Source organism: Dipodomys spectabilis, unplaced genomic scaffold (assembly GCF_019054845.1).
Source record: "Dipodomys spectabilis isolate Male_0828 unplaced genomic scaffold, ASM1905484v1 ptg000023l, whole genome shotgun sequence".
NCBI classification, from domain to species: domain Eukaryota; kingdom Metazoa; phylum Chordata; class Mammalia; order Rodentia; family Heteromyidae; genus Dipodomys; species Dipodomys spectabilis.
Genome location: NW_024870700.1, coordinates 1,481,278 through 1,507,677, shown reverse-complemented (window position 1 = coordinate 1,507,677; position 26,400 = coordinate 1,481,278). Strand labels below are relative to the sequence as shown.

General features: G+C 42.0%; 1 protein-coding gene across 1 annotated transcript in view; it reads left to right on the top strand.

The window, feature by feature from the left end:
• The first annotated feature begins 13,001 nt into the window (after positions 1–13,001).
• Positions 13,002–26,400, top strand: part of Barx2 (BARX homeobox 2) — a 76,585-nt gene continuing 63,186 nt past the window's right edge. Inside the window, exon 1 of the mRNA XM_042674958.1 lies at positions 13,002–13,188. Coding sequence (XP_042530892.1) covers positions 13,002–13,188 — 187 coding nt within the window. The remainder of the gene's footprint in view (positions 13,189–26,400) is intronic.

Below are 26,400 nucleotides of genomic sequence, written 5' to 3'. Positions count from 1 at the left end.
CTCATGAAATTTCTCTTAATTTTAACACGTGATTGGGAGCTATGTTTAGATTACATAGTAGCTAAAGCTTTATGACTCATGATATGGCTCAGGTTTCTGTCAAAAGCCTAACTTTCATGTGTAGTACGTTTTATTTATTTTTAGTAGTTGTACAAAGGGGTTTTAAGTCAACATTTCAGTTTATAGTATAATGCATCTTGAGTAATGTCACCCTGTAGTATCTTTTTATATTAGTCTTCTTTTTTTATTGTTGCTGTTGGTTGTGGGACTTGAACTCAAGGCCTGGGTGCTGTCCCTGAGCTTTTTTGTTCAAGGCTAGCATTCTACTGCTTTGAGTCACAGAACTACATCCAGTTTTCTGGGATTAATTGGAGATAAGAGTCTCAGGGACTTTTTTTCCTGGACTGGCTTGAACTGTTATCCTCAGATCTCAGCCTTCTGAGTAGCTAGGATTATAGGCCTGAGTACTGGCTACCAGTTTAATCTCAGTTTTCTTAATGATTAATCTGTCTCGGTGTTTTCAAGGGTTTAGCATTTTAAAAATATAAATAGGGGTGGAAAGAGGAAAATAAAAACTCACAAAGCTAGAATTTATTTATTTTGAAAAATAACTGAGATGACTAAGGAAACATGTTGAAAGTGGATTGTAAAAGTGGGGATATTTAGCGGGCTGGGAAGGTGGCTCAGTGGTAAAGCGCTTGCCTTGCATGCATGAGGCCCTGGGTTCAGTTCCTCAGTACCACATAAGCAGAAAAAGCTGGAAGTGGCGCTGAGGCTCAAGTGGTAGAGAACTAGTCTTCAGCTGAAGAGCTGAGGAACAGCATCCAGGCCCAGAGTTCAGGCCCCACGAGACATGCTCATTTTCATGCCTAGAGTTGCTTTGAGGCCCGTATGATATAATAGATGTAAACTTCTGTAAATGCATAATGCAGGTATTATTGAGGAATGCTTTACATTTTTGGACTTAAATATATTTGTTGAACTTAAATAGTATAGTACTGTTTTGGAAAGTGACAAATACTATTTTAAAATAATTAAAACAGCATTCAAAACTGGTGTCTAATGCCTGTAATCCTAGGTAGGAAAGTCTATGAGACTCTTATCTCCAATTAACCATCAAAACATCAGAAGTGGAGCTATGACTCAAATGGTTGAGCTCCGTCCTTGAACAAAAATGCTAAGCAAGAGAGCAAGGCACTGAGTTCAAGCCCTAGTACTGGCACAAAACAAACAAACAAAAACTTCAGAAAAGAGAAAAAATTCCTTAAAATACTACTATAAAAAAGATATCTCTATTCATACTTGAATATACTTTAGGATATCTCTACATGTTTAGTATGTACATGTAAATAATACGCCAAAACTTTAATTGTATTTGCAATGTAACTACTATTTGCTGTTTAAATAATTCAGTAACAATAGTTATCACATATTGATTGCTGTCAGGTATTGCCTAAAGCTGTATATTTCATTTAATTCCACAAAACTCCAACTGGGGCAAGGAACTGAGGTACCGAGATGTGGTGTAAGAGTTCTCAACTTCTTGTGATTTTTAAACAATCTTACAACTAATATTTCTTTCTGCTTAAAACTTTTCCCATTTTAATTATCTTTTTAGTGATCTGTTTGCTAATCAGTAGCAAAATCAAGAGCACTGCTTGTTTAAAAATGTCAGCTCTCGGAAGTGGCGCTGTAGCTCAAGTGGTAGAGCGCTCGCCTTGAGCTGAAGAGCTGAGGGACAGCGCCCAGGCCCAGAGTTCAAGCCCCACGACCGACCAAAAAACAAAACAACAAAAAAAAAATGTCAGCTCTCTGCTGGACACCAGTGGCTCACGCCTGTAATCCTAGCTACTCAGGAGGCAGAGATTTGAGGATCACATTTCAAAGTCATCATGAACAAGTAAGTCTGTGAGACTCTTACCTTCAATTTACCACCAAAAAAACTGAAAGTAGAGCTGTGGCTCAAGTAAGAGAATATTAACCTTGGGTGAAAAAGTTAAAGGACAGTGCCCACTCCCTGAGTTCAAGCCCCAAGTAGTGCTACAACAAAAACAAACAACAAAAAATGTCAGTTCTCACATCCACACATTTCTGGAGGAAGAAAGTGAGGAGTTGGTAGTGTCCTCCTTTCATGTAATATGTGTTATCAGGTTTGAAAAACCCTGGTTTTGGATTCAACTCCTACACTGGGCTTGCTGGGACGATGTTGGTTTGATGCATTGCCAAGCTGCCCTCCAGAAGTGTCATGCCAGGTTACATTCCCACAAACAGACAGTGATTCATTTAGGTTCTTTTATGTGGCTCTCAGTGCTCCAGAGCATTACCTTGTAAAAGGTGTCTGGGTTTGTCATCAGGACAGTGATACACTCCTAGGCTTTTTAGCTTGTGTGTGGAGGGATGTGTTCTAGAGTCTGAACTGGAAATCAGGAACTTTTAGGGAATCCCTGTTCAGCGACATACTCTCATTTCTTGAACACTCAGTTCAGGTTTGGGTCCTTTTCTCTTTCTCCCGGGCTATGCCTTCAGGGGCAGGAACCCCTGCTTTTCTAAAATGCTACTAAATAAATGATCTGAGCTTGGCATGGGGACTGGGTATAATTCGGTGGTCCTGTGCATGCTTCGTATGAGTGGGAGGCTTCTGAATTCAACCCTTAGTGGTACCAACAAAAACAAAACTAACCAGCGAAATAAATGAAAAATTAAAAAATCCTACTCTGCAATTTCTAGTTCTGTTCACAAGAAGTGAACTATGATCTACCTTCGCCTGTGCAGTGTGATTACTCCTGTTAATCCTATTCTTCTGCCTTGTTCTCTGAAAAGCCTTGATTTTACCAACTTCCTGCGTGCCTTGGTCAAAATGGAAATCTTCCTCTTTGTCCGCATGAACACAATCCCTTTGCCAGGCCTCAGATTTAGCCTGCTAACATTCCTGTTGTTTCATTTTAAAATAAAGCAAGATTCTATTCATACAGCGGCTCTAAATATGATTTCTACTGTTTTTAAAAATTGTCTTCCTTCTACCAAGAGGAATAAATTCCTTTCAGTTTGTTTGTCCTTGAAACAAAGAACTACTTTTTCTCCTGAAGGAGACAGACTTTCTTTTTTTAAAATCTAGTTCAGTTACAATTTAACCCTTTGACAATTAAGCTAGAGACACTTAAGTTATACACAGATAGCAGCCTGAGAGATCATGTACTCTGTAATATTCAGTAGGTGTGACTTCAGACCTCATAAAGTTTCTATTATGCATTTATGAAAACAACAGTTGGTAATTGTCTCAGTTTTTTTTTCTAAACTTAAAAAAAAGTACGTGCAGACACCAACACCAGTAGCTCCTGCCTTTAATTCTACTACTCAGGAAGTCAACTCCGGTAGGAAAATCTGTGAGACTCTTATCTTCAATTAAGCACCAAAAGCAAAACAATAAAAAAAAAAAGCCAGAAGTGGAGTTGTAACTCAAGTTGGTAGAGAATTACCTATGAGCACAAAAGCTCAAGGACAGTGGCCAGGCTCTGAGTTCAAGCTCCAGGACTGACCTCTTACAATGTATATGCTGAGAACAAAGTCACAAAAACTTAGACATGGCTAGGCTACCTGTACTGAATACTGCCCCAAAAGAATATGAAAATATTTTCTTCTACTTTGTTTATTCAAAGGAGAAAACGCGTATTATAATACAGACTTCTGAACTAAACCATTTTATAGAATATTTCAGATCACAGGATTTTTAGTCTACTTTTTAAGGAGAAAGGAAAAACAAGATAATATACCAGCATATTGGGCTTTTAGAGCTCTCTCTCTCTCTCTCTCTCTCTCTCTCTCTCTCTCTCTCTCTCTCTCTCCATTTCTCCAAGTATTTGCTTCTCTTTGGAGATATGATCATGTGATTCATAAAGATAAGAGTTTGAATTTCCAACTATTCAATGAAGATACAGCATAAGAGACTAAGGAAACCAAAGGACAGCTTGTGTTTGTGCTTGAATTTACAGAGCAGCATTTGGGGCATGGAAAAGCCTGTGGTACAAAACAGTTTTGGTGTATTCCTAATCGTGTATGGAATTTTGTTAATGTGAGGCACACATACACAGGAACGCCGGGGGCTTTCCGGGGAAGGAGCACTGAGCTGTGATTTCTAGTAACACTCCTTTCCTTTTTTTTTTCAACATTTTGCAATCACTGATGTGGCTTACTTCTGGCTTGGACCCAACCTTTGGAACATAAAATTCAAATGAGCACAGAATTGTCACTGAGACATGGCTAAGTCATCTTAATACTCATTACATTTTGGGCTAGAGATCTATCACATTCTCTCCTAAGCATGCACTGATTATAAAAATCACAACCTCCTTCAGGAATTACCGACTGTAGTCTGGTGTCGGAAGAGAAAACCAAAACCTTTTGAGCTATATCCACTTACTGTCTACCCAAAGAAAACAAATCATTGTTCTGCCTATATAAATGAGTAATTTGACTAATTTTTTCCTCCCCGTCACTTGGCAGAATCTTTTGTTGAACTGATTGAAATGACCAGATGTTTCGGCAGCTTCTGTAGACCTAATCTAAGCGACTCAATAATTGATTTAAGTAAACGTATCAGGGTTTAGACTGGCAGGAGGACTGGGGAATTCTCAGTTCTATGATGACTTCAGATTTCATTTATGAAAAGGCAGGCTGCTTGTGTAATTGAAATGCATAAAGATTCGCACCATCTCACTCATTTACTTTGGTAATTTACAGCCTATTTAGAACTGAGCATCCTTGTAACTTCATTACTTTCATCATGCCCGAAAGTAATGAAGGGGGAAAACAAAAACCACAGCAAAAGAGATCTCTAAAAATTGTCCGGGAGTTCTGTCTGCACAGACTGAAGTGAAATCAAAATCCTCAGATTAGGGAAAAACTTCAGGCAAAATTTCATAGGAATGAGATGATCCGTTTTCTTGTTTTGTTGTATTTCCTATGAAAGTGTGTTTTATACGAAATGTCTCACATTTTGGGGTTTCTATGTTTTGCTTTGCTCACAGCTGCTGTGTTATAATCTCCATTGATGGTTAAAAAATTCCTTACATATAATATATGCAGGTTGTCTTCCACTTAAAACCCCATAACTGTAAGAAATATTTCAAATTGTAGACTTTTTTTTTTTTTTTTTTTTTTTTTTTTTTTAGGAAATGAAGCAGTCTATGTTTCTCTGCATGCATAAAAGACTGTATTACAAGTGTGACATTTTTGAGCTGGAAACCTGCTCAGCTTTCTTGGCTTTTTATTCTCTTGTATTTATATAACGAAGATTTTTTTCAATTGTCTTTTCTTCCCCTTTTGGTTAATTTCTTTTTCTCCATTCAAATAAAAGGGAAAAGAAAAAAATTGCAGAAGTTGGTAGGGTGTGGTCATCAAATGTATGTGTCAGTACACAGAGTAAAATATACTTACACACACACACACACACACACACACACACACACACACACACACACCTCTGCTCTTCGAAGAAATAGGTGCTTAACACCTGGAATTTGTACAATCTTCTCTTTCTTAAGGACTTGGAGACCAGAAATCACTACATTCTGTCAAATTACAGCCAGTGTTCTTGGTAAATGTTCTGTATTAGCATAGTAGTAATCCTGCCAGCAGATTTCTTTAATGGTCTCAAGTTCTCTGCCAGTATTGTTTTCCTCTTGTGCTCAAAGGCAGACTGGCTCTACAGGTCTTTCCCGGTGCTGGTTGACAAAGCAATCTTCTTGTCCCCATTGAACAGCAGATGCTAACAACCCATGATAGCTTGTTCTCTTTGAAATCCTTCCTCGCTGGGTGACTTGTCTTGGGTTGGGGAAGACTATGGATTCTTGAGGCCAGGCAAAAATCAAAAGCTGAGATGATTTGGATGAGATGCCTTGTAATGGGTACATGATATTGGGATGGTGGACTAAACCTGTAAGATCTATAAATGACCCACTTTCTTGTAATGGACTAGTTTGACTGACACCCAAAGTTGGGTTGATTCAGGCTGTAGGGCCAGGTTAGTAGAAGTTGGGGACTCCAGGTGGCTAGAAGTATTTTTTTTAATTAACAACAGTAAAGCCCTCTAGGTCAGAATTTCTTGGTTGTTTTGCATTTGGAATACAGACAAAATTCAACTGCAAATGTGAAATGCAGAGGCAGTCTCTGGTGCTTTTAAAATTTTTTGGCATAATATATTTAAATTTTTGTCATAAATAAGTAATACCTCTAAGAGAAGATTTTTTTCCCTGTATTCTCAAATAAGGCAATGTTAAATATACCTTATGAGGAATTTTATATTTGATCTCATTTGCTTTTATGAAAACTGAATTCTACATGCTTTTATTTTTTTTGGGTCCTGTCGTGGTGCCTGAACTCTGGGCCTGAGTGCTGTCCCTCAGCTCTTCAGCTCAAGGCTAGCGCTCTACCACTTGAGCCACAGCACCACTTGCAGCTTTTTCTGTTTGTGTGGTACTGAGGAATCAAACCCAGGGCCTCAGGCATGCAAGGCAAGCGCTCTACCACCGAGCCAATTTCCCAGCCCTGAATTCTACATGCTTCTATAGCTATTTTTTGTTTGTTTTTGTTTTTGTGGGGTTTTATTTTTATTTTTTATTTTTAGCTGTTCCTAGGGCTTGAACTCAGGGCTTAGGCACTGTCCCTTAGCAGCTACTGCTCAAGGCCAGTTCTCTACCACTTGAGCCACAGAGCCACTTCCAGCTTTTTCTGAGTAGTTTATTGGAGATAAGAGTCTCACGGACTTTCCTGCCTGGGATGGCTTTGTATCAAGCCTCAGGTCTCCACCTCCTGAATAGCTAGGATTCCAAGTGTGAACCACTGATGTCTGGCTCTATCCATACCTGTTTTTGAACTTGGACAAGTCAAGGTAAGAGCTGGGGAGGTGGCAGTGCCCAGGAAGGCATCTCAGAAGGCAGGTGTACTTCCTCTTTCCCATACCCCACACTTTTCACTTTGATCTGATGCTCTTTGACAGTTTTGTGATGTGATGTGATGTGATGTGTGTGTGTGTGTGTGTGTGTGTGTGTGTGTGTGTGTGTGTGTGTGTGTGTAAACACTGGGGTTTAAACTCAGGGTCTGCACTCTCTGACCCTTAGCTTTGTCCACTCAAGGCTGGCATTCTCCCACTTGAGCCACAGCTCCATTTCCAGCTTTTTGGTGGTTAATTGGAGGTAAGAGTCTCACAAGCTTTCCTGCCAAGGCTGGCTTTGAACCAAGATCTTCAGATCTGTTTCTTGTGTAGCTAGGACTATAGGCATGAGACAGTTGTATCTAGCTTTGTGATTGTGTGTGTGTGTGTGTGTGTGTGTGTGTGTGTGTGTGTGCCAACATTGGGATTTGAATGCAGGTCCTTGCACTCTTGTTTGTTTGTTCGTTTCGGCTCAAGGCCAGTGCTTTATAATTTGAGTCACAACACTTCCATGTGATGGGTTTTGATAGAAAATTGATTATTTGATTAAATCCATAAAGGTGGCAGAGGTGACTAGAACTAGTGTTTGGGTCAGTATCTCTAAAGGACTCTCTGGCAAACCTGAATTGGCTCTCCTTACCCATCCTGGGGCTGAGGAGTAGAGGTCAGGGAAATTTCTCAGTGACTGGTCTGGGGATGGAACCCAGGTCTACCTGACTCCATTCACTTCCCTTACTCCACACGGCCAGGGCACGATTCCATCATGAACTTCAAAGGCCATGTCTCTCTTGTTACATCATTTCTAAAGTGAAGAAATGGCATGTGGTAGTGGTGGAGGAGTCAAAATCAGTGTTGTTCCAAACTTCCCTATCTATTTTCACAATATTATGATAAAGTTCAGGGTATTAAATTTTATTTTCCTGGCTATATCATTTCGGGTAATTGAGACATAAGGGTATTTGCAGAAATGACTTTACAAAGAGAAAGAATCCTCAAATCTTAATCTGTACACAAAGCTTCTCAAAAATTGGAAATACCTATACATCTTCCTATACATGTCCAGTGCTTTGTAGATGATATAGTGTACTGTCTAGGTTTTTTTTTTTTTTTTTTTTTTGCAATTTAAAATAGGTTTTTGAGGCAGGAGAGAAGGCTCTAGTTAGCTCATTTGTCAGGTGGATTGCATTTTTCCTCTCTCTTCAAAAGATACCTTCCAATGTAGGAGAGCAGCTTTGTAAATTAATATCATCATTAAAAATAAGCTGCCCTCTCTTATCCACACCCTTTGACTTGTTATTCGAGGCTGCTGTGTGGGCAGCTCAGACAGCCAGCAGTCTTGGCATGGGCCCTGGGGCTCAGGGGAATATTAACTTACAAGGCTTTCCCTATTTTGCTTTTACATGTCTGAAATGATTTCAAAATGTAGCGGCTGAAATACAAGTTACTAAATACACTTAAATAGAAGGTAAGAGCTTCTGGCCCCTCCCTCACCCTTTGGAGTAAAGATGGCGAAGAAATGAGTGTGTTTAGCCTTAGGATGCCCTGGGTACTTTTGAATATTTATAACACATAGCTCAAGATTAGCCAAGGATAGGTAACTAACAGACTGTCGAGGGCTACATATAACTTAAGTGTTATAAACATGTGTGTATATATGTACATACAACTTAAGATAAAAAAATCAATGTTTGTTTTTTTAAAAAGCTAAACTTCAAGAGTTCTTGGTGAGTGGCGTTACTGGATGTGAGATAGAAAGGGAAAGAGGCAGTCTTTGGGTTTTAGTTGTCAGAGCTCCTAGCTCTAACTTTACAAAGGTGTCCTTAACCCTTTTTGATTGGGCTCAGTCCCTAAGATAGACTGGGAAGGAGTGGTTTGCTACAGCCCTCAACCCCAGGAGGCTGTGAATGTCCCCACTTCTTTCATCAGTCTGGCCTTCCATTGGTGTTCCTCTGTGGGTGCAGGGGCAGACACTGCTTGGGGTCCTTCCCTGGAGATTGAGTAGTGTCTGTGGGTCTCCAGCAGCTGGAAAAGGCTTGAATCCTTGGCAGAGGTTTGCTGTTCCAGTCACTTCATTATGGTTGAAAACAAAACCCCTGGCTATTCTGACCAGAGTTCCACTTTGTGATTGACAGCTAGGCTGTGCTTCCTCCCTCCCACAGAAGTGCTTTATGGTCTGAAAGCCACAGGCAGGGAGTGAAAGAGGGGCATGGAGCAGAAAGAGAATTGGGCTAGATGCCACAGCTAAAAGCCCAAATTATCAAGGCAAGAGGAGAGACTCATTTAAAGAGAAAGACAAATTTAGTACAACTAATTAAGATTTGATGTCCCATCAAACACATTATATAATTTAGTTTTCCCAGCTTTCACAAATTCATGTATGCATGACACATTTACTGCGGGCCACCATGTGCCAGGTGCCATGTGGGTATTGGTGATCGGTGTAGATAATATGGCGAAGACCATTGGATCACCAGAAGATCATTGTCCAGTGTGCCAGTCACATGTAAAGAGACACTTTAAGTAAACGAAGAGCTGGGCGTATATGGGAGGAATGGCAATGGGCAGCCTTAGGGAGTGGGAAAACTGCTTCAGGGAGGAGGTGACATTTGAGAAGTGTCTAGAACTCGTTTTTCTGGAGGAGGAGATGGAGTGCTTAGGGCATTCTCATTAGAGGGAGCAAGCTTATATAAAGATACGTATTATGAAAGTCCAACCTTGCAAAGTAGGTATTATGATTACCATTAACAAATGGAAAAAAAAATAGAGGCTCCATTTAGGTTATGAGCAGCTGAGTGAAGGCTGGACTCCAAGATCCGAAATCTCCCACTTCTGCTTTTGGAGATTTGTGCTCACAGGTCCACCCTTTGACATTTCTTTCCTCTGCAGTAGAATATAGAAAGAAAGAAAAAAAACTCGAAAACTCAAATGGCTGGTTGGGATGCGCTATTTCCCTTTAATTTTTTTAAACTTATCTTTAAGTTGGGGCACACAGGGGTTTCAATTAGACGTGTCAGTTCATGAGGACAATGCATCTGGATCAGTGTCACCCCTTCCATAATTCTCCCAGATCTCAGCCCCATCCATCCCCTCAATTTATCCGGTCTCATTTCTACAGATGTCCACCGAACAATATGACTGCCTTCACCCATCGCGCTCCCCATTCGTTTATTTCAAATCTCCTCTTCCCAGAGTTTTACTTCTTTAGCTATTAAAACTCCGCAGACTTCAAAAAAGTCAAATCCTAGGGAGTGTCTGGGAGAATTGTGTGCCCGTGGCTCATTCTGTCCAAGTCGGAAGTTGAGGGGGGAAGGGGGGCGCAGAAGGACAAAGCTGGTGGGAGGGTAATTCCTGACCTCCTGGGGCGAGTAGTCTTCCACACTATCCACGCTGAAGATTTTCCGCGTGGCGTTGTCACCAGGCACCCCCACCTTCGACCTCCATTTGGAGAAAAGGGAGAAGAGTTAGAAGAAAAGAAAGAAAAAGGAGCAAAAGATGCGCTACAGGGAGAGAGAGAGGGAGGATAGATCGACTGAGAGAAGGGAGAAAAGACAAGTAGAAAGTTCGACAGGAGTGGAGGCCAAAAGGGGCGGCGGGGTGGGGGGGTCGCAATGGGGAAAGGGAGAAACGGGAAGGAAAATAAAAACCAACACACCCACAAAATTCCGCGAGGGGCAGGAGGAATGGGAAGGACTGGCGAGGGAAAAACAGTTGAGGAAAAGGGGGACCGAGAAAGCCCCAGGGTCGGGGAAGAGGAGGCCGGAGTGTGGGTCTTCGGTACGCACAGAGTGGGGTCTGTCATTGCCTAAACGCGTAACGCGCAGCCCTGGTGCTGCTCAGTATCGGTGCGATCCCGCACGCGCGCGCGGGCCTCGGAGCGCTCCACGTCCGCCCCGCAGTCAGCCCTTCTACACTCAGATCCTTTTCAAATTCTCCTTTCTTGGTGGCTGCCTACAGCTCCACACTTTTCTGGGGGGCGAGGCGGGAGGAGGCAAATAGAGCGATTATCGCTGCGCCTTCGGGGATCCAGCCGGGGTTCCCGGAGCAGTGGCTTCCTGTCCTACCCTTGGTGCTGGAGCGGGGTGTTGGCGGCGCCGAGGTTGAGCGAAAAGAGTTCTGGGTCAACAACCCTGACAATCCTCAGGTCACAGGGTCAACCGCAAAAGCTGGGGAACGCGCACAGGCCAGGGCGGGGTGGGGTGGGGGTGAGGGGGTGAGGTGGACCCCAGGGCTGTGCGGCTGAACGTGCGCCGCCGCTGAGACATCTGGAGACAATTCTCACGGGCCCTCGAGCCGCCTCGGCACGGAGGAAAATAACTAAAAACAATTCTAAATGGAGAATCAGGACACACGAAACACTGGGAAATGGAAGTCTTCAATAGATGCTGCGGGCTAAAAGCTGGGGGGCCTGACCCTCTCTGTTAATAGCAACTTTCCCTAAGTGCCTAATTATTACTTCTCCAAGTCCGATCGTTCCTCTGGGTTTAATCATCTGCCCAGGCGTGCGCCCACTCGCTCCCCCCCTCCCCCGGCTTCCAATCCCCTCAGGGCAAGCAGCTCCGAGGAGCTGCGGGAAACTCGTGGCCACTTCCAGGTGAGGAAATCTCAACCGTCCCAGTCCACCATACTGGGTCTGTAGAGTGACTTTGCTTTCCAGCCCCGCTGCCTATCGATTTCGAGACAAAAATCGTGGAAACGAGTGTGCTTCCTCTATTTCCCGCCTACTGCTGCGTTTGCCGGGGATCGCGGCAGCCGTCCGGGGCGCGGAAGCTGCGCGAAGGTATCCTCAACTCAGTGATTACGATCGAAAACAAGTTAGCGCAAATAAACACCGGGGATACACTCAGAGGTTGGGGGTCACAGAAAGAAGACGGCAACCCCCCAAATAAATATCATCTACGCGGTTACCCGAGTTCTACCCCATGGCAAACGTCCTGGGGATGAAATTCAGGTAGCTGGGCGGGGGAGTTGGGCGCTTGGAAGCAAGAATTGGGGCTGAAAGGCTGCCAGCGCCCCGAAATGGCGATGTCTGGCCCCTTCTGGTAAGGAAACGTATTGATAGTTTAAAAGTTAACAAAACAAAACAAAACACCCGCATCCTTTAATTACTTTATTTTGCAGCTTATTATTGGGGTAACGGATTGTCCCTGGTCACTGTCAATGGTCACTGATCGTTTGGGATCTTGGTGGAGCGGTCAGGTTCACAAACGGCGCAAACGCCTCCTGCGTGGAGCGCACGAGTTGGCGCGGGCAGCGACGAGGCTGCAAGCGGAGAAAAGAAATCCGTGGTGAAGAAATGGCCAAAGGGGGTGGAGAAGAAAAACCACTGGGGTCCTCGGGAGGTACCTGGAAATGTGGCCCGCAGTCCAGAGGAGGACTAGGGTTCTTTCTAGAAAGACCTCTTGACCTTTGAATCTGCCGGATTCCAGGTCAAGCGGGGCCCGCAGGTGACTGGCAGCGGGGCGCGCGCGCTTGGGGACCCGCTTGGGAAACGCAGCCTGCTGAGGCCTGGGCTGCTCGAGGGGGCGGCGCGCGCGGCCAGCACTGCGCGCACACGCGCGCGCGCACAGCTGAGCACACACCTGGAGTTCGTGGGGGAGGGGGTGGCGAGGAGGAGGAGAGCCAAAACGAATGTCTTAAAATAGAGAGCCGGGCAGTGTCTAGCGCTCTCAGCGAAAGCGCTAGACGCTGACAACCGAGAGGAGGCGAGGGAGAGTGGCTTAAGCGCGCCGGTCGGGCCCCATCGCTTGATCGCCCGGGTAGGAGTGGGTGCCGACGCCCCTCGGCTTGCACTCAGCACCTGGCCCTGCAGGAAATTCTCGCTGATTGACAGCTGCGGTGTCCCAAAAAGGCTAGCCAAAGATGCTGCTGATCTGCGGGTGGGTGTAGACGCGCAGTCGGGCGCGCCCGTGCCTGCTCCCCTCCGCGCGCCTGGCGCGCCCCGCCGCCCGTCCCGCCGCAGAGGAGCGGGGCTCAGGCCCCCGGCCGCGCGCCAGCCTCTGGGGTCACCCCCGCGCCCCGCCGACCCCGCACTCCCAGCCGCGTTCGGGTCTGCGGGCGCTCGTCGCGGCTCACCATGCACTGCCACGCCGAACTGAGACTGAGTTCGCCGGGCCAGCTCAAAGCAGCCAGGCGGCGCTACAAGACTTTCATGATCGACGAGATCCTCTCCAAGGAGACCTGCGACTACTTTGAGAAACTTTCCCTCTACTCCGTGTGCCCGTCGCTGGTCGTCCGACCCAAGCCCCTGCATTCCTGTACGGGTAAGACGCCCCGCCGGGAGATGAGTAGGGTGCGGTGGCTTTAGCGCCCTGGTGGGTCGGTCGGTCTCCTCTGTTTTCCGACCAGAGGGCAAAAAGAAAAGAGTCAAGGGATTCTTTTCTTGTGCCCTTGTAAGGAAACTTAACCTGGACACTAGCGGTGGGCATCTGCTTCAAGGCCTGGAAGGGCCAGAAAGATGTCTGCCTGTCCCAGGACTGGAAATCAAGCAAAGACAGTGCTTTTCTTCCTTGGGCTCAGAGGACAACATTTACTTCCTTCTTTCCCCGCACCGCTGTGGTTTCCAGTTAGAAAATTCAAACTCGACCTAACTCAGCACCCAAGTCTTGTTTCGGGAAGTGGGGTTGTGAGTTTCCACTTGAGCATGGATGGTCTTTCTTTTCCACTTGAGCATGGAGGGTCTTTCTTCTCGCCTGGAGTTAGCTTGTCCAACTTCGGGTGTCTCCACTGATAATTTTTACAAGTTTAATTGGTGCCCAGGAATTCACGACAAATTTGTTTAGGTTGAGTTCTTAAAATGGTCTCCCTTTGGTCAAGAGTACATTGAATTTGTGGCCCAGTCTGAGGGAGAAACTAATCTCCCCCATTTGTCTTTAGTAAATAAAACCTATAATACGGACAATAAAAATATCCCTCAAATCTGTTTCCCTCTCCTCAAAGAAGCTAAGATGAGTAGGAAAGAGAAACAGAAAAAACAAATTTGGAAAAAATAAATCTGTGAAGAATATAAAGCCAAGGGCATTTGAAAAAGTGCCACAAGAAAAGTTCCAAGTTACAGAATGCCTTGGCATTGTCAGTATTTAGGCTATGAAAATGTGGGTGTAGCAAAAAAAAAAAAAAAAAAGTTGAAGCAATTTTTATCAAAGAAGTTGACCTGCTTTTCATTAAAGGTAAACATTTAGTGCATTCCAAACCAAAAGCACCTTTGAGGTTATGTTTGTTGTATAGCTGGCATGAAATTTTAATTAAGCTATACTTGCATTGAAAAGGTGAAGAATCTTGCCAGCAGTGGTTTTGAAAGACTTTGTGAAACATTCACTAGTATACATAGTGTTTGTACTCCTAGGTTTTTCATCTTGAATCTATTGATGGTTCCTATAGGTTAACTGGTAAATGTATATAATAAATGCACACCATGGAATTGTTTTAAAATCTGTGCATTTGGAAATGAAATACCAAATGACAACTACTTGCTAATACTTTTTTTGTTAACAGTTTGTCTCCAGGATAGGATAGTGGAGCCTGTCGACCTATAACAAACATTGCAATATTGAATATTTTTATAAATATATTATAGTTTATAATATGTTCTACTCCATATAACATATAAGTATATGTTTTATATATATATGAAATAAGAAATGAGAAATTTTAGGAACAAGAGAGGTAGAGTTGATGTTGAGGTTTTTACATGAGTGTATCTGCTATGTGTGATGCCTTGTCTGACTGTTTGCAAGGAGAAGTAGGCTAAATCTTCTTTTGAGAACAACCATTTGCTATAATAACTCAAAATCCTTTGAAGAAAAAAGAGAGTTTATTCAAATCACAACTCTTAAGGCACCCTGCTCAATCACTGCCTTTGTGAAGAGGAGGGGGGTTCCCAGGACAAAACACAACTTCTAAGTACCTCAGGAGGCTGAATTTCAGTCCTTTTGCTTTAACTTGAAGGCAGCTTTTCTTGGCTTAGAAGAGTCACAGAATTGGATCATAGAACATAGAATAAAATATGCAAGGAAAGGAGCAATAAATAGGCTCAGAAAATTGTTGTTCTATCAGAGTAGGCTGAGTAAGTTCTGTGATTTATTGATTTCTCAGTGTGGAAATAAAATAGGAGAAAACACAGTGATTCACAGGTAGATTTATGGGTGTTACAACTGAGGTGACATGTATCTCAGGCTTAAAGTTTGTTCAGTCTTGTGTTTCTAGAAGTTCATTGATGGTTTGGGGTAGACGGTGGTTGTTAGCACCGATTTTCTTTGTCCCCTCCCTCTTTTTTTGTACTTTCTTTAGTATTCTGGTCTACATGTGCTGTGATTTTTCTCTAGTTGAAGAGACTTAAAATGTAGAATCTTGGATTTGCCAGAGGAATTAAACTCATAAAAACTGGCTACAATACTCCCAACTTTCAGATCATAAGCTTCCTGTGAGTTTATGGTTACAGCTAAAGCCTTATGTGTATTAGGTCATGGGAATCCCATTAGTGACTTCTTGAGATTTTTTTTTTTTGGTTGCAAATTTGATACTTTAAAGCAGTTTTGTTGTTTCTAGCAGTTGAATTCAGGGTCAAAAATTATTTTAGATGGAAAGAATATAATCTTTTAAAAATTAACTGAAAATAGTGACAATAAGTTGCTGACATCCATAGTGAAACTGTAATTTCTTTCTTTTTTCTTTTGTGAGTGGTGGGGAGAGGAGCTGGATAGAAATGGTTAGCCCTTTTGGTAGAAGTAATCTAGACAAAGTTCAAACCAAGTGCAAGTCATATGTTGGAAATAGAATTACTGAACTTTTCTCGTCCTTTTATTTGTTCACCTGGGGTTTAAATAACGGCAACAGAAGTGAACTCTATCAGGAAAATAATGAAAACTAAGATTTGACATTTCCTCAAAATTGAGTTAACAGCACATATAATATAAGTACATATAGTTGAGATGGAAAGAATATTTCAGCATGCAGAAAATATGTACATATGAAGCAGTCCATGCTGTTTGGATTTAGCAATCCCAATGTCAATTTACGATATTGAATCTCCTCAGGCAGAAGAGTGTGTAGTCAAGTAAACAGAGGAATGGAAATATTTTTAATTAGGCAGATAATCGTTCGATAGTAATTTATTACTAAACACTTCACCCTTGACGGAATATGCACCTTCAAAATTTATTTCTTTTAACAGGCATTTCTTCTAACCTCAATCATTTTAGTTCCAGAAAGAGGTCTTACATTTTCCTGTTTCTTTGTAGATCATTTAACATAGACATTTAGAAAGGGAATCCTTTCCTTCCAGGCCAAACTAAAGGCAAGTTTATCATTAAGCTAAAATTAATGCTGAAGAAAGCTTTCTTTTAAAATATAGTATTTACAGTTATCTTGCAGTCTTAACAAAATGAATACCGGAAAAATGGAACTTGAGGCATTGGGATGGGAGTGGGGGGTCAAGGGGAGAGAGGTAGATTTATGAAGAGAGGAAGCGAGGGAGAATGCAGTCATAATATTCAAGCAATGGAAGTGAAAATGGAACTAGGAAAATTGCGGGGATGGGTGGCATTGAGAGTGATGGGGAAGAATGAAGAAAAGGGTGGCACTGGTCAGGATGCATTATCCACATAAACTGACACATGAAACCGAAACCCTCTGTACAACTAAAGGTGATAAAAATGATTTTTAACTATTGTTATTTAGGTCAATGGTGAGGTTTAGACTATATTTAGAATAGTTTAGTATATGATAATGTGGTTTTATCTTAAAACCTGATAGCATTAATCCCTATTTAGCATAGAAATATATGGGCAGTTATTGAGGATCATTATGTATAAACATTAGCATGGTGACAGTGATTGAAAGGACCCTTGATGGGTCTTTTATGGATGCTATTTGACGGTAGGGTGTATTGCTGTCCTTTTCTAGTTCTGATCAATGTTTAGTGGTTAAAAAAAGTCACTTGGACAAAGCTGGTTCCTTAGGATGGGGATGGCAGGGGGGACATTGGCTTCGTCACTTTCAAAGGTGATACCTTTAAATACAATCTTTAGGAATTGGGGGGGGGGGTAATAAATTTGAGAAGTAGTTGGCAAAAAAAGAGTAATTTGTTTTCCCAGAACAAGAATGTAACAATTTACCTTAAGAGTTTTCATATGGGATGCTGATAGACAGACAAACAGTGCAATAGTAATTACTTAGAATTTATTGTAGCCATTTATACTTGCTAGAATGATGCTACTTTTGTGGGTGCACATTTGGAAGAAGGGAGTATTGATATTTTGACAGTCTGCAGCCATGTGACCTTTTGTTATTCCGCTTAAACTTTGCCATTTAACTCTGTCCTTTCTCTAGCAAAATGGTTCTGTTGAATCTGTTTTGGGTCTGCAGCAGTGGGTCCCACAGGTCTGGCTCCCATTTACAGAAGGAGGTCATAAAGGTCAATCTCCTCAAGTAGATGATCCTTTTCTTCAAAGTCCTGTGGTTGCAGCCATTTTCAAGAGTTACAGTCCAGCGTTTATGCCATGGTCCAGGTCAGGGTGCTTGAAAACCAGGAAGGGTTTTCTATCTTGGTTACACACCTGGGATAAACTTGTGCTGTCACACCCAAGGGACGCTCAACCAGCCAATTAAAGGGGGAATTTGAGAAAGGGCGATTATCTTAGGAGGAGGCATTGAGAACATTTTATCCTTTGGTGGGTCTTAGAGAAACAAGTTCTCTGGGGTGGTGTCCTTGAGTGCATTCATCACAAAGAATTGTATGTCATTTTGTTGAGCCATTAAATGAGATGGAGACAATGTGTGATGGCTTCTTGGGGAGAGAGAGAGCAGAGCCGGCCACTGAAACATGAAATAAGGTCCACTGAGTGTCTAAATCTCAGCTTCGTCTTCTAGTCGGAGACGACAACCTATAGGATCTTGGGAACCAGAGAGATGGGCCTTGGAATGTTAATGTAGAAACATAAACTAAGGTCTGGGAAAATGATCATTATCAGCACACATTTGTATTTCTGCCAGAGGCAAACAAGCTTTTATTAGCAATTACTTATAACTGCTTCTCTTGTTCCCATTCTAAGGGTAAATAAATTGAGTGACACCAGGGATCCAGGACTTATCCCAGGTCAGAATGAGCAGTTAGTTCACTACTTCTTAAAATTTGCCATCCCTTTGTTAACCCTTTGAGGGGTTTCTTAGCAAGTGTTTTTAACTGAGCAGTGTCTCCATTAGTTCTTGTTTTTTCTAATAACAAATGGGAAAATGATTGGATGCTAGTCACAAGCTGAAATGATACCTTTAGCATCATTTATTTCAGCCATTAGACTCACCAAATATTTATATTTATTATGTGATGCTATTGTCCTTGAGTCCTTTATTTTTTTAAACTTACTGTAAATCTTGACTAGCAGTTGAGGTGTATTAAAAATCTCTTTACTGACCGATGAACCACCCCTAAACTTCCCTTTATAGTTTACTAGAGAACATAATGGATGATCTGGACTGGGAAAGGGGACACGGTGACAGTCTTATAGTTTTGTGTTTGAAGTGGAATTTTGTTCGGACCTTTACCTATAGGGTGTTCTCAACATGAGCCTTGTTAAATTAGCCTCAGTAAGCACAAGTCAAGTGAAACTGTGTATTTGTAAACCTCTTTACGAGGCCAATTTCTGTAAGAAATCGTATTTCTTTTCTTTACTTTTTTTTTCCTGGATGGAAGGGCAAATAGGTCCTGCAGGCATGGGCAGTATTAAAATGATTTGGTTTAGTAAAGTACTGGAGTTAAAGTACAGAGACCATTAAATGAAACATATCTCAGCCTTCTATATGAGAAGCAATTAAGGTCTGAAAATGTGTAAATTGTAAAGAAAGATCAGAAGGAAAAAAAGAGAAACTGGGGAGGGGGGAGGGAAAATGGGTTTCTTTGAAATTCTTGAGGCCAGCAAGTCCAGCCTTTGTCTAAGGTATTCTTCCGAGTGGCTATATAGGCTAAACCGAGGTTGACCGTGCAATTCCTACTCACAGATAGGAAATAGCAACACTGGGTCTGCTTGGATGCATGCTGGGACCCTTGAAGGGACATACCTGGAGGGTGGTGTTTAGTTCACTGGGGAGGACTGCCTAAATGTTAAAGTAATAGCATTTGGAGGGACTCTGTGCCCGTTGTTTGGAATCCAGGCAGCGGGAGGAACACAGATGGAAAGTGGTAGCCACAGTCTTAGGTTCCCTCATGTGTATTATTAGGCGAGTGGCTTTTTATGGGAGTCATGGAACAACCCCTGAATACTTTCAGAGAGTAGTGGGGTCCCATGGCTAATCCTGTTGACCACTTCTTCACCGGCTGTGTCTGGAGGGCTGCAAAAACTTGAGGGGGATATAGATATGTCAGCTTTGTTTCCATCCTTACTTGTGACTGCTGCTTTGACCCTCCTGTTCTTGTGGAGTTAGTATTGCTAGTCTGGCTTGGAGATAGATTCACAGATGTATCTGGTAGCTGCTAATGAACTTGCTAAAGCTCTCAGGTGCTCCTAGAATGGTCACCAGCCACTGTGCAGCAGGAGAGAGGGTTAAGGGGGCATCATTTTCCCTGGAAGAAAAGAAAAGGATGGAAGGGATTTGCATGGACTATTCACAGAAAAGCCCATCCACCTGCTTTGATAGTGCTTGCCTCGGATATGGCTGCCTGAGAATTGGGAAAGGTGTTTCCTTTCTGTAACCTGGGTGGCAGAATTAGGATTTATTAATTCCAAGGCTCAGAAAAGACCTTGTACAAACTTAGTGACATTAGCAAAATAAATACTCTCCAGGAAGATAGGTAGTTGTTTTTGTTTGTTGCCACCTCCTCTCCACTTTTTTTTTTTCTTTAACAGAAAACCTTTGTAAACCCTCAGGATTTAACTTATTTTTATTGCAGTTTAATACCAGAAAAAAAGTCTTGTTAAAATAAATGCTCTAAATAAAAACACAGTTAATTTTCCATTACAGCGTCTAATTACTCATCCGCGCTAGAGCGTTTTTATATGGCAATTTAAGTTCTTGAAAGTGGAGACTTGGCACGCGTGTATGGAAGAAAGCCTTACACCTAGATAGATACTAAAGACGACGGACTCAATTCTGTTGGAGCTGGAGCTGAGTCTGGCCTATGATTGCTCAGCAGGGTTGGAGAGCACGCCTCTGTTCTAAGGGAAGTCTCTTGTGTCTGTAGTGCCAGTTGAAATCAAACACGGAGGAGATAAATCTGAGCTTCAGATGATGTGCAAGTACATCGGAGAGGGCCCCCTGCCAGTCCCTAGTGGGAGCTGATGTCAGGATTACTTGATAGGCCTGCAGAGTAGCTAGATATGCTTTCTGACTCCACTGGCTGAGGTCACAAAGTTGAAAATGGCCTTCCTCCAGGAAGAGGTCAGGATGTGAGTGGAGAAAGGCCAGTTTGGAAGGTTCTTAAACTAAATGTGTCATGAATCCAAGCAGATGGTTTAGAACATTTTTTTTAATGTTGTTGTTGTTCTCTGTAGCTTAATGATATGTCTCTTCTTAGGTATGTGTTCTGCTTAACAGGAGAGAGAAAGGTTTTCAACAGGTAAATATTCATTGTTTGGGTGGCTGCTGCCTTAGTGATATCAGGGTATTATTGACCACTGATTCATCAGCACTCAACTTAGGAAGCTGGGCACTGGTGGCTCATGCCTGTAATCCTAGTTATTCAAGAGACTGGTATCTGAGGATCAAGGTTTAAAGCCAGCACAGACAGACAAATCCTCCAAAATCTTATCTCCAATTAACCAGCAAACAACAACTACATCACAAAAACACAAAAGCTGGAAATGGAGATGTGGCTCAAGTGGTGGAGCATCAGCCTTAAGTTGAAAAAGTTAAAGGAGAGTGTGATGCTTTGACTTTGAGCTCCAGTATGGACATACAAAAACCAAACAAAGCAAGCAAACAAAAAACTCCAACAACCATTCTCCCCGCAAGCCCAATTAAAACAAAGCCTCGAGCAAACAATAAGCAATAGACTTGATAAGCAATAGACTGCCCTTTCAGTTTTTGTATTTGAGGATCACTGGGGAGATGCGGGGAAATAGAGTGTTTTGGGGCCTGGTGAAATTTCATGGAAGCCTGGTTGTATTCTCATCCCAGGAAATATTTGGGCACAGAAGATCCTGGGAGGGAGAGAGTGGGGAAGAGAGGTGGGAGGCCCTCCCACCTTCCTCTTTCCCAGAGTCCCCTTTACTATGTGACTTAACCACTGCTTAGATAGAGGATAATGGTCCATTAACAAACAAGATCACAGGCATACGTGGATTGTGTTTAGTTCACACAATACCTCGCTTAGGTTGTCGACTTTGTACATTTCCCTAATGGAACCTTATAAATAGCAGGACACTGATAGTATACCTTTTTATCTTGGGGAAATATCTTGAGCAAGGAGAGTTGCTCATATTCCTCTCACAGAGTTTATCCAAAAGGGACTCCAAACTTGGGAGAAATGCCAGAAACACTTCATACTTTACTCATCTTATGCATATGTATAACAACCAGAGTAATACTATTTTTTTGGTTGCTTCACATGTCACACCACTTTTAGTTAAGTGCTTTTTGATTGGTTTTACAACATCTCTAAGACATAGCTATTATTTTATTTCCACTTTGCTCATGAGAACCTGTGAAGTTGAGTAATTTTACCAAAGGCATAGAATATAGAGAGATTCCTTAAGAAGCAGGGAGGTGAAAGGCAAGTGGTGAAGTGGGCAAAGTCTACAATCCATAAATATGAAGGTCAAAATGGTGAATAGAGTAGATAGATGCTCAGATTCAGTGTGTACAAGAATACTAAAGTAAAATGGGAAACTGTTTTCATTCACATCAGGTAGGCCTTTGCCTATCTGGCAAACTCAGTTGAGGACAAAGATGTGGAACAACATTTTTTCCTTACAAATATTGATGAAGGAAATGTTATTTAGTTTGATTACTTCTGGAATCCTAGTGTGTGTGTGTGTGTGTGTGTGTGTGTGTGTGTGTGTGTGTGTGTGTGTGTGTTTTCTGGGGATCAACTCAGGACCTTGTATATGCTGAGTGGAAACTGAGTGATAACATTCCTCTTCCCCACTATGGTTATTTTGGAGAGCAGTTGGTAATTGTCAATAAAGCTGCAGATGGCACCTACTCTTCAACTGAGTCGTTCCAATTTTGTGTCTGTAGGTATGTGTGAAAGGATGCTCTGTAAGAATGTTCATTTCTATGATGCTTAGGTGAGAGAAAAAAAGTTGAACTGCCCTTTCAGGGAATAAAATAACATGTTATATCATACAATAAGTTTTTATGTAGGGATTAAAATAAATGAGCCAAATCTAGTTGTGTTAGTATGGGCAAATTTTAGAAATGCAGATACTGGGGTTAAAAATACCCCCAAGTTATAGATCCATGCATATTGTCTGATACTGTCTCTATAATGATTGAGAATATGTCAACTAATACTTCATGTGGGCAAAGGAGGTAGGGACCATGGGATTGGAGAATGCTACCCACAGGTTTTTACTTTCCTATGTAATTATTTCATAAGCAAAAAACAAGCCTAATGTAAATACGACTGAGTAGCCGGGAGCCGGTAGCTCATGCTTGTAATCCTAGCTACTCAGGAGGCTGAGATCTGGATCACAATTCAAAGCCATCGCAGGCAGGAAAGTTTGTGCGACTCTTATCTCCAGTAAACCACCAGACAACCAGAAGTGGCACTGTGGCTCAAGCTGTAGAGCACTCGCCTTGAGCTGAACAGCTGAGGGACAGCACACAGGCCCAGAGTTCAAGCCCCACGACTGACCAAAAAACAAAAACAAAAAAAGATATGACTGAGCAATAGGATGGGACAAAACTTGACCATGGCATGCAGATGGTGATGATACTAGTCTTTGTATTTGAAACTTTTCATATATATTGGTCATAATATAAAGTCCTAATATATTGGTCATATATAAGGGCATAAATATTGAAAATGATAGCAGAAGAGAACACATGTATCATGAAACTCATAATCTTGTGCAACTTGGATAACTTTCCTTTTTTCTTTTTTGTTGATTACAGTGCTTAAACTCAGGGCCGGAGCACTGTCTCTGAGCTTTTTCACTCAAGGCTAGAATGCTACCACTTTAAGCCACAGCGCCACTTCTGATTTTCTAGTGGTTACTTGTAGATAAAAGTCTCATGGACTTCCCTGCACAGGCTAGCTTTGAACTGTGATTGTCAGATCTCAGCCTCCCAAGTAGCTAGGATTACAGGCATGAACCACTGGCACCTAGCTTTGGATGGCTTTCTTAATAAGTTTTCTGTGTCCAAACAGAAGCTTTGAAATGTGTTGTACACAGTCTCATTGGGGTATATGAGAATGTTTTATAGAATTAAATGTATGTTCAGCTCACACTATAAAACAGCTGCTGTGGCTTCTGAGGTTGGTTTTGGAACTTACCTTCCCATCCTGATTGATGGAGGTGATGCTCCCTTACAAATGTTTTAACATAACTAACTAACCAGATTCTGAGATGGGTACTTGCTCTTGAAAGAATTCTTTTTATTTTCTTTGTGCTTGTCCTGGATCTTGAAGTTCTCCATCCTTAAGCTTTGTTTTGTTCCTCTCAGGCTAACATTCTACCACTTGAGTTACATCTCCTCATTGGCTTTTTGGTGGCTAATTGGAGGTAAGAGTCTCATGGACTTTCCTGCCCAGGCTGGCTGTGAGCTGTGATCCTCAGATCTCAGCCTCCTGAGTAGCTAGCCAGGGGTGAGTTACTGGCACCCAGCTAGTATTGACAATTTTTTTTATTATTAATAAGTTTTTTTTTTTTTGTGAAAATACCGTACAGAGGGGTTACAATTCATGAGCAAGGTAATGAGTACATTTCTTTTCTTTCTTTTATTTTTGTCAGTCGTGGGGCTTGGACTCTGGGCTTGGGAGCTGTCCCTGTACTCTTCAGCTCAAGGCGAGTGCTCTACCACTTGAGCCACAGCACCACTTCTGGTTTTCTAGTGGTTTATTGGAGATAAGAGTCTCATGGACTTTCTTGTTTGGGCTGGCTTTGAACTGCGATCCACAGATCCACAGCCTCCTGAGTAGCTAGGATTACAGGCATGTGCCACTGGCGCTGGGCTAGTATTGACAATTTAATTTACAAAAATTGTCTAGGGACAATTTAACAGTGATTAAATACCAAAGAGTCTAATGTTAAAATGCAGTTTCAAGTCAAGCGTCAGTGGGTCATGGCTATAATCCTTGCTGTTCAGAAGGTTAAGATTTGAGGATTGTGGTTCAAACCCAGCCAGGAGAGGAAAGTCTGGGATACTCTTATCTCCTATTAAGCACCCCAGAAAAGCTGAAAGTGGAGCTGTGGCACAAGTAATGGAGCACTAGCCTTGAGCATAAAAGATCAGGGACAGTGCCCAGGCCCAAAGTTCAGCCCCAGGACCGGTATGTGTATGTGCGCGCGCACGGGCGCGCGCGCGCGCACACACACACGTAGCTTCATTGCAAGGGAGAGTAATCATGTTAATAAACATATTATCTGTTCGAAATCTCTTTATATTCCATCTCCATGACTCAATTTGAAAACTTTGTTCAGTATGTGGTGTCAGAGATTGTTGGAAGGCATGAATGTTACCATGGTGATCCCACAGAGCCCTGTCTGTCACCAGTAATAAATGGTCATCTTGCTGTTTAGAGGAGCTAATCTAGACCACATTATTCCGTAATGACAACTGGAGTGGCAGATGCCTTATTCAGTCCAGACATTTTTATTTTCTTTGCAAAATAGTTCCAATTTAGCAATGTTGCTTTTAGACATTTTGGCAAGACAGTGGCCCTTCGGGAAAAGTCCTTCTTAGTGAGAACCAGTTGGTATAGTTGAGTTTGTACAAATTTTTCCCCCTCCCTAGACTAAATGCCAAAGCATTTCCCTGTAAGCCCAAATAAATGCATACAAAAGGAAGCATTGTATCATCTCACAAGGACACAAGGAGAAAGATGAATATGCTTCAGTAAAATGTTAGAGAGACAGACAACAGGCAGACAGAGGAAGGTGTGAGATCAGTCACATAAGTTTTATATTAGTATGATGTTACAAATACTCTATTTTACAATTAATGACTGTTATTAATCATTTACTTGCCTTATTTATAAATTGAATTTTATGATAGGCTATATTTATATATATATATATATATATATATATATACATATATATGAAAAAAGGAGTACTACCTAAGATTCAATACGATCACAGATACCCACCGACGGTCTTGGAACATAGCTAGTCTCCTTTGGATAAAGGGAGTAAATGTATTCCAATGGGATGCAGTGCTTTGATGTATTTATGTGCATACACACATGTATGTGTGTTATGTGTGTGGTTGTATGTGTGTGTAAGGAAAACATAGAAGAACTTCCTCCTGCAAACTCTGGCAGTGTGGGACTCTGCTCTCTTGTAACACATATAATAGCTTCACTTATGAGTATTTAGGGAAAAATTGAAACCAATCTAACTATTTTTCCAGGGGATAAAATAACATTCTATATTCATACAGTAAATTTTTATTCAAGGATGAAAATAAATGAATCAAATACGTGTTAATGTGGGTAAAATTTAGAAATATAGAGACTGGGGGAAGGGCAGGAATCCAGGTCGTAGTACTTTGGACGTTCTTGAGGGAAAGGTAAGTGAAGAGTTAAGATACCAAGGGTAAATTTTCAGCAAGTTTCACTGAAGGATGTAAGGATGTGAGTCCCTTCAGTTACATGTCTAAAAGTGTTTTTATGGAATTAATTGGTAAGTCCTCCTAGAGAAGTTTTTTTTTGGGGGGGGAGGGTCGGGGGGGTTGTTGTTAATTTTCTTACCCTAGCTACCATGGTAATTCATTAATGCTTAGTATGTTAGTAGAAGAGTGTGCTTTCAATACTCTGTTTTGAGCACAAGATAATGGGCAATCTTGTTGGAGTGCTTGCTACTTTTCAGTTTTTCTATTGGGAGATTCAACACCCCCTGATGGTTGTTAACAATTAGCTTCCTCAATAGAATGTGTTTTACTATTTAGGACAATGCAAACTAGAATGATGATGATGATGATGATGATGATGATGATGATGATGATGATGATGATGATGATGATATTAATCACAAAAATAATTAAAATAGAGAGCTATATGCCAGGCACTGTACTAGGTATTGGATACATAAAGGTGTTTAAATTATATGAAATAAATCAGGTGCTGGTGGCTCATGCTTATAATCTTAGTTACTCAAAAGTCTGAGATCCAGAGGACCATGGTTGGAATCCATCCCGGGCAGACAAGTCTGTGAGACTCTATCTCCAACATAATGGGGGTGTGGCTAAGTGGTAGAAGGCCAGTGGGGCAAGCATGTTGAGCAAGAGTGAGCCTCTGTGTTGAGCCATGCACACACACACACACACACACACACACAAGAAAAAAGTATAATCAACATTGCTTTCCAGATGAGAAA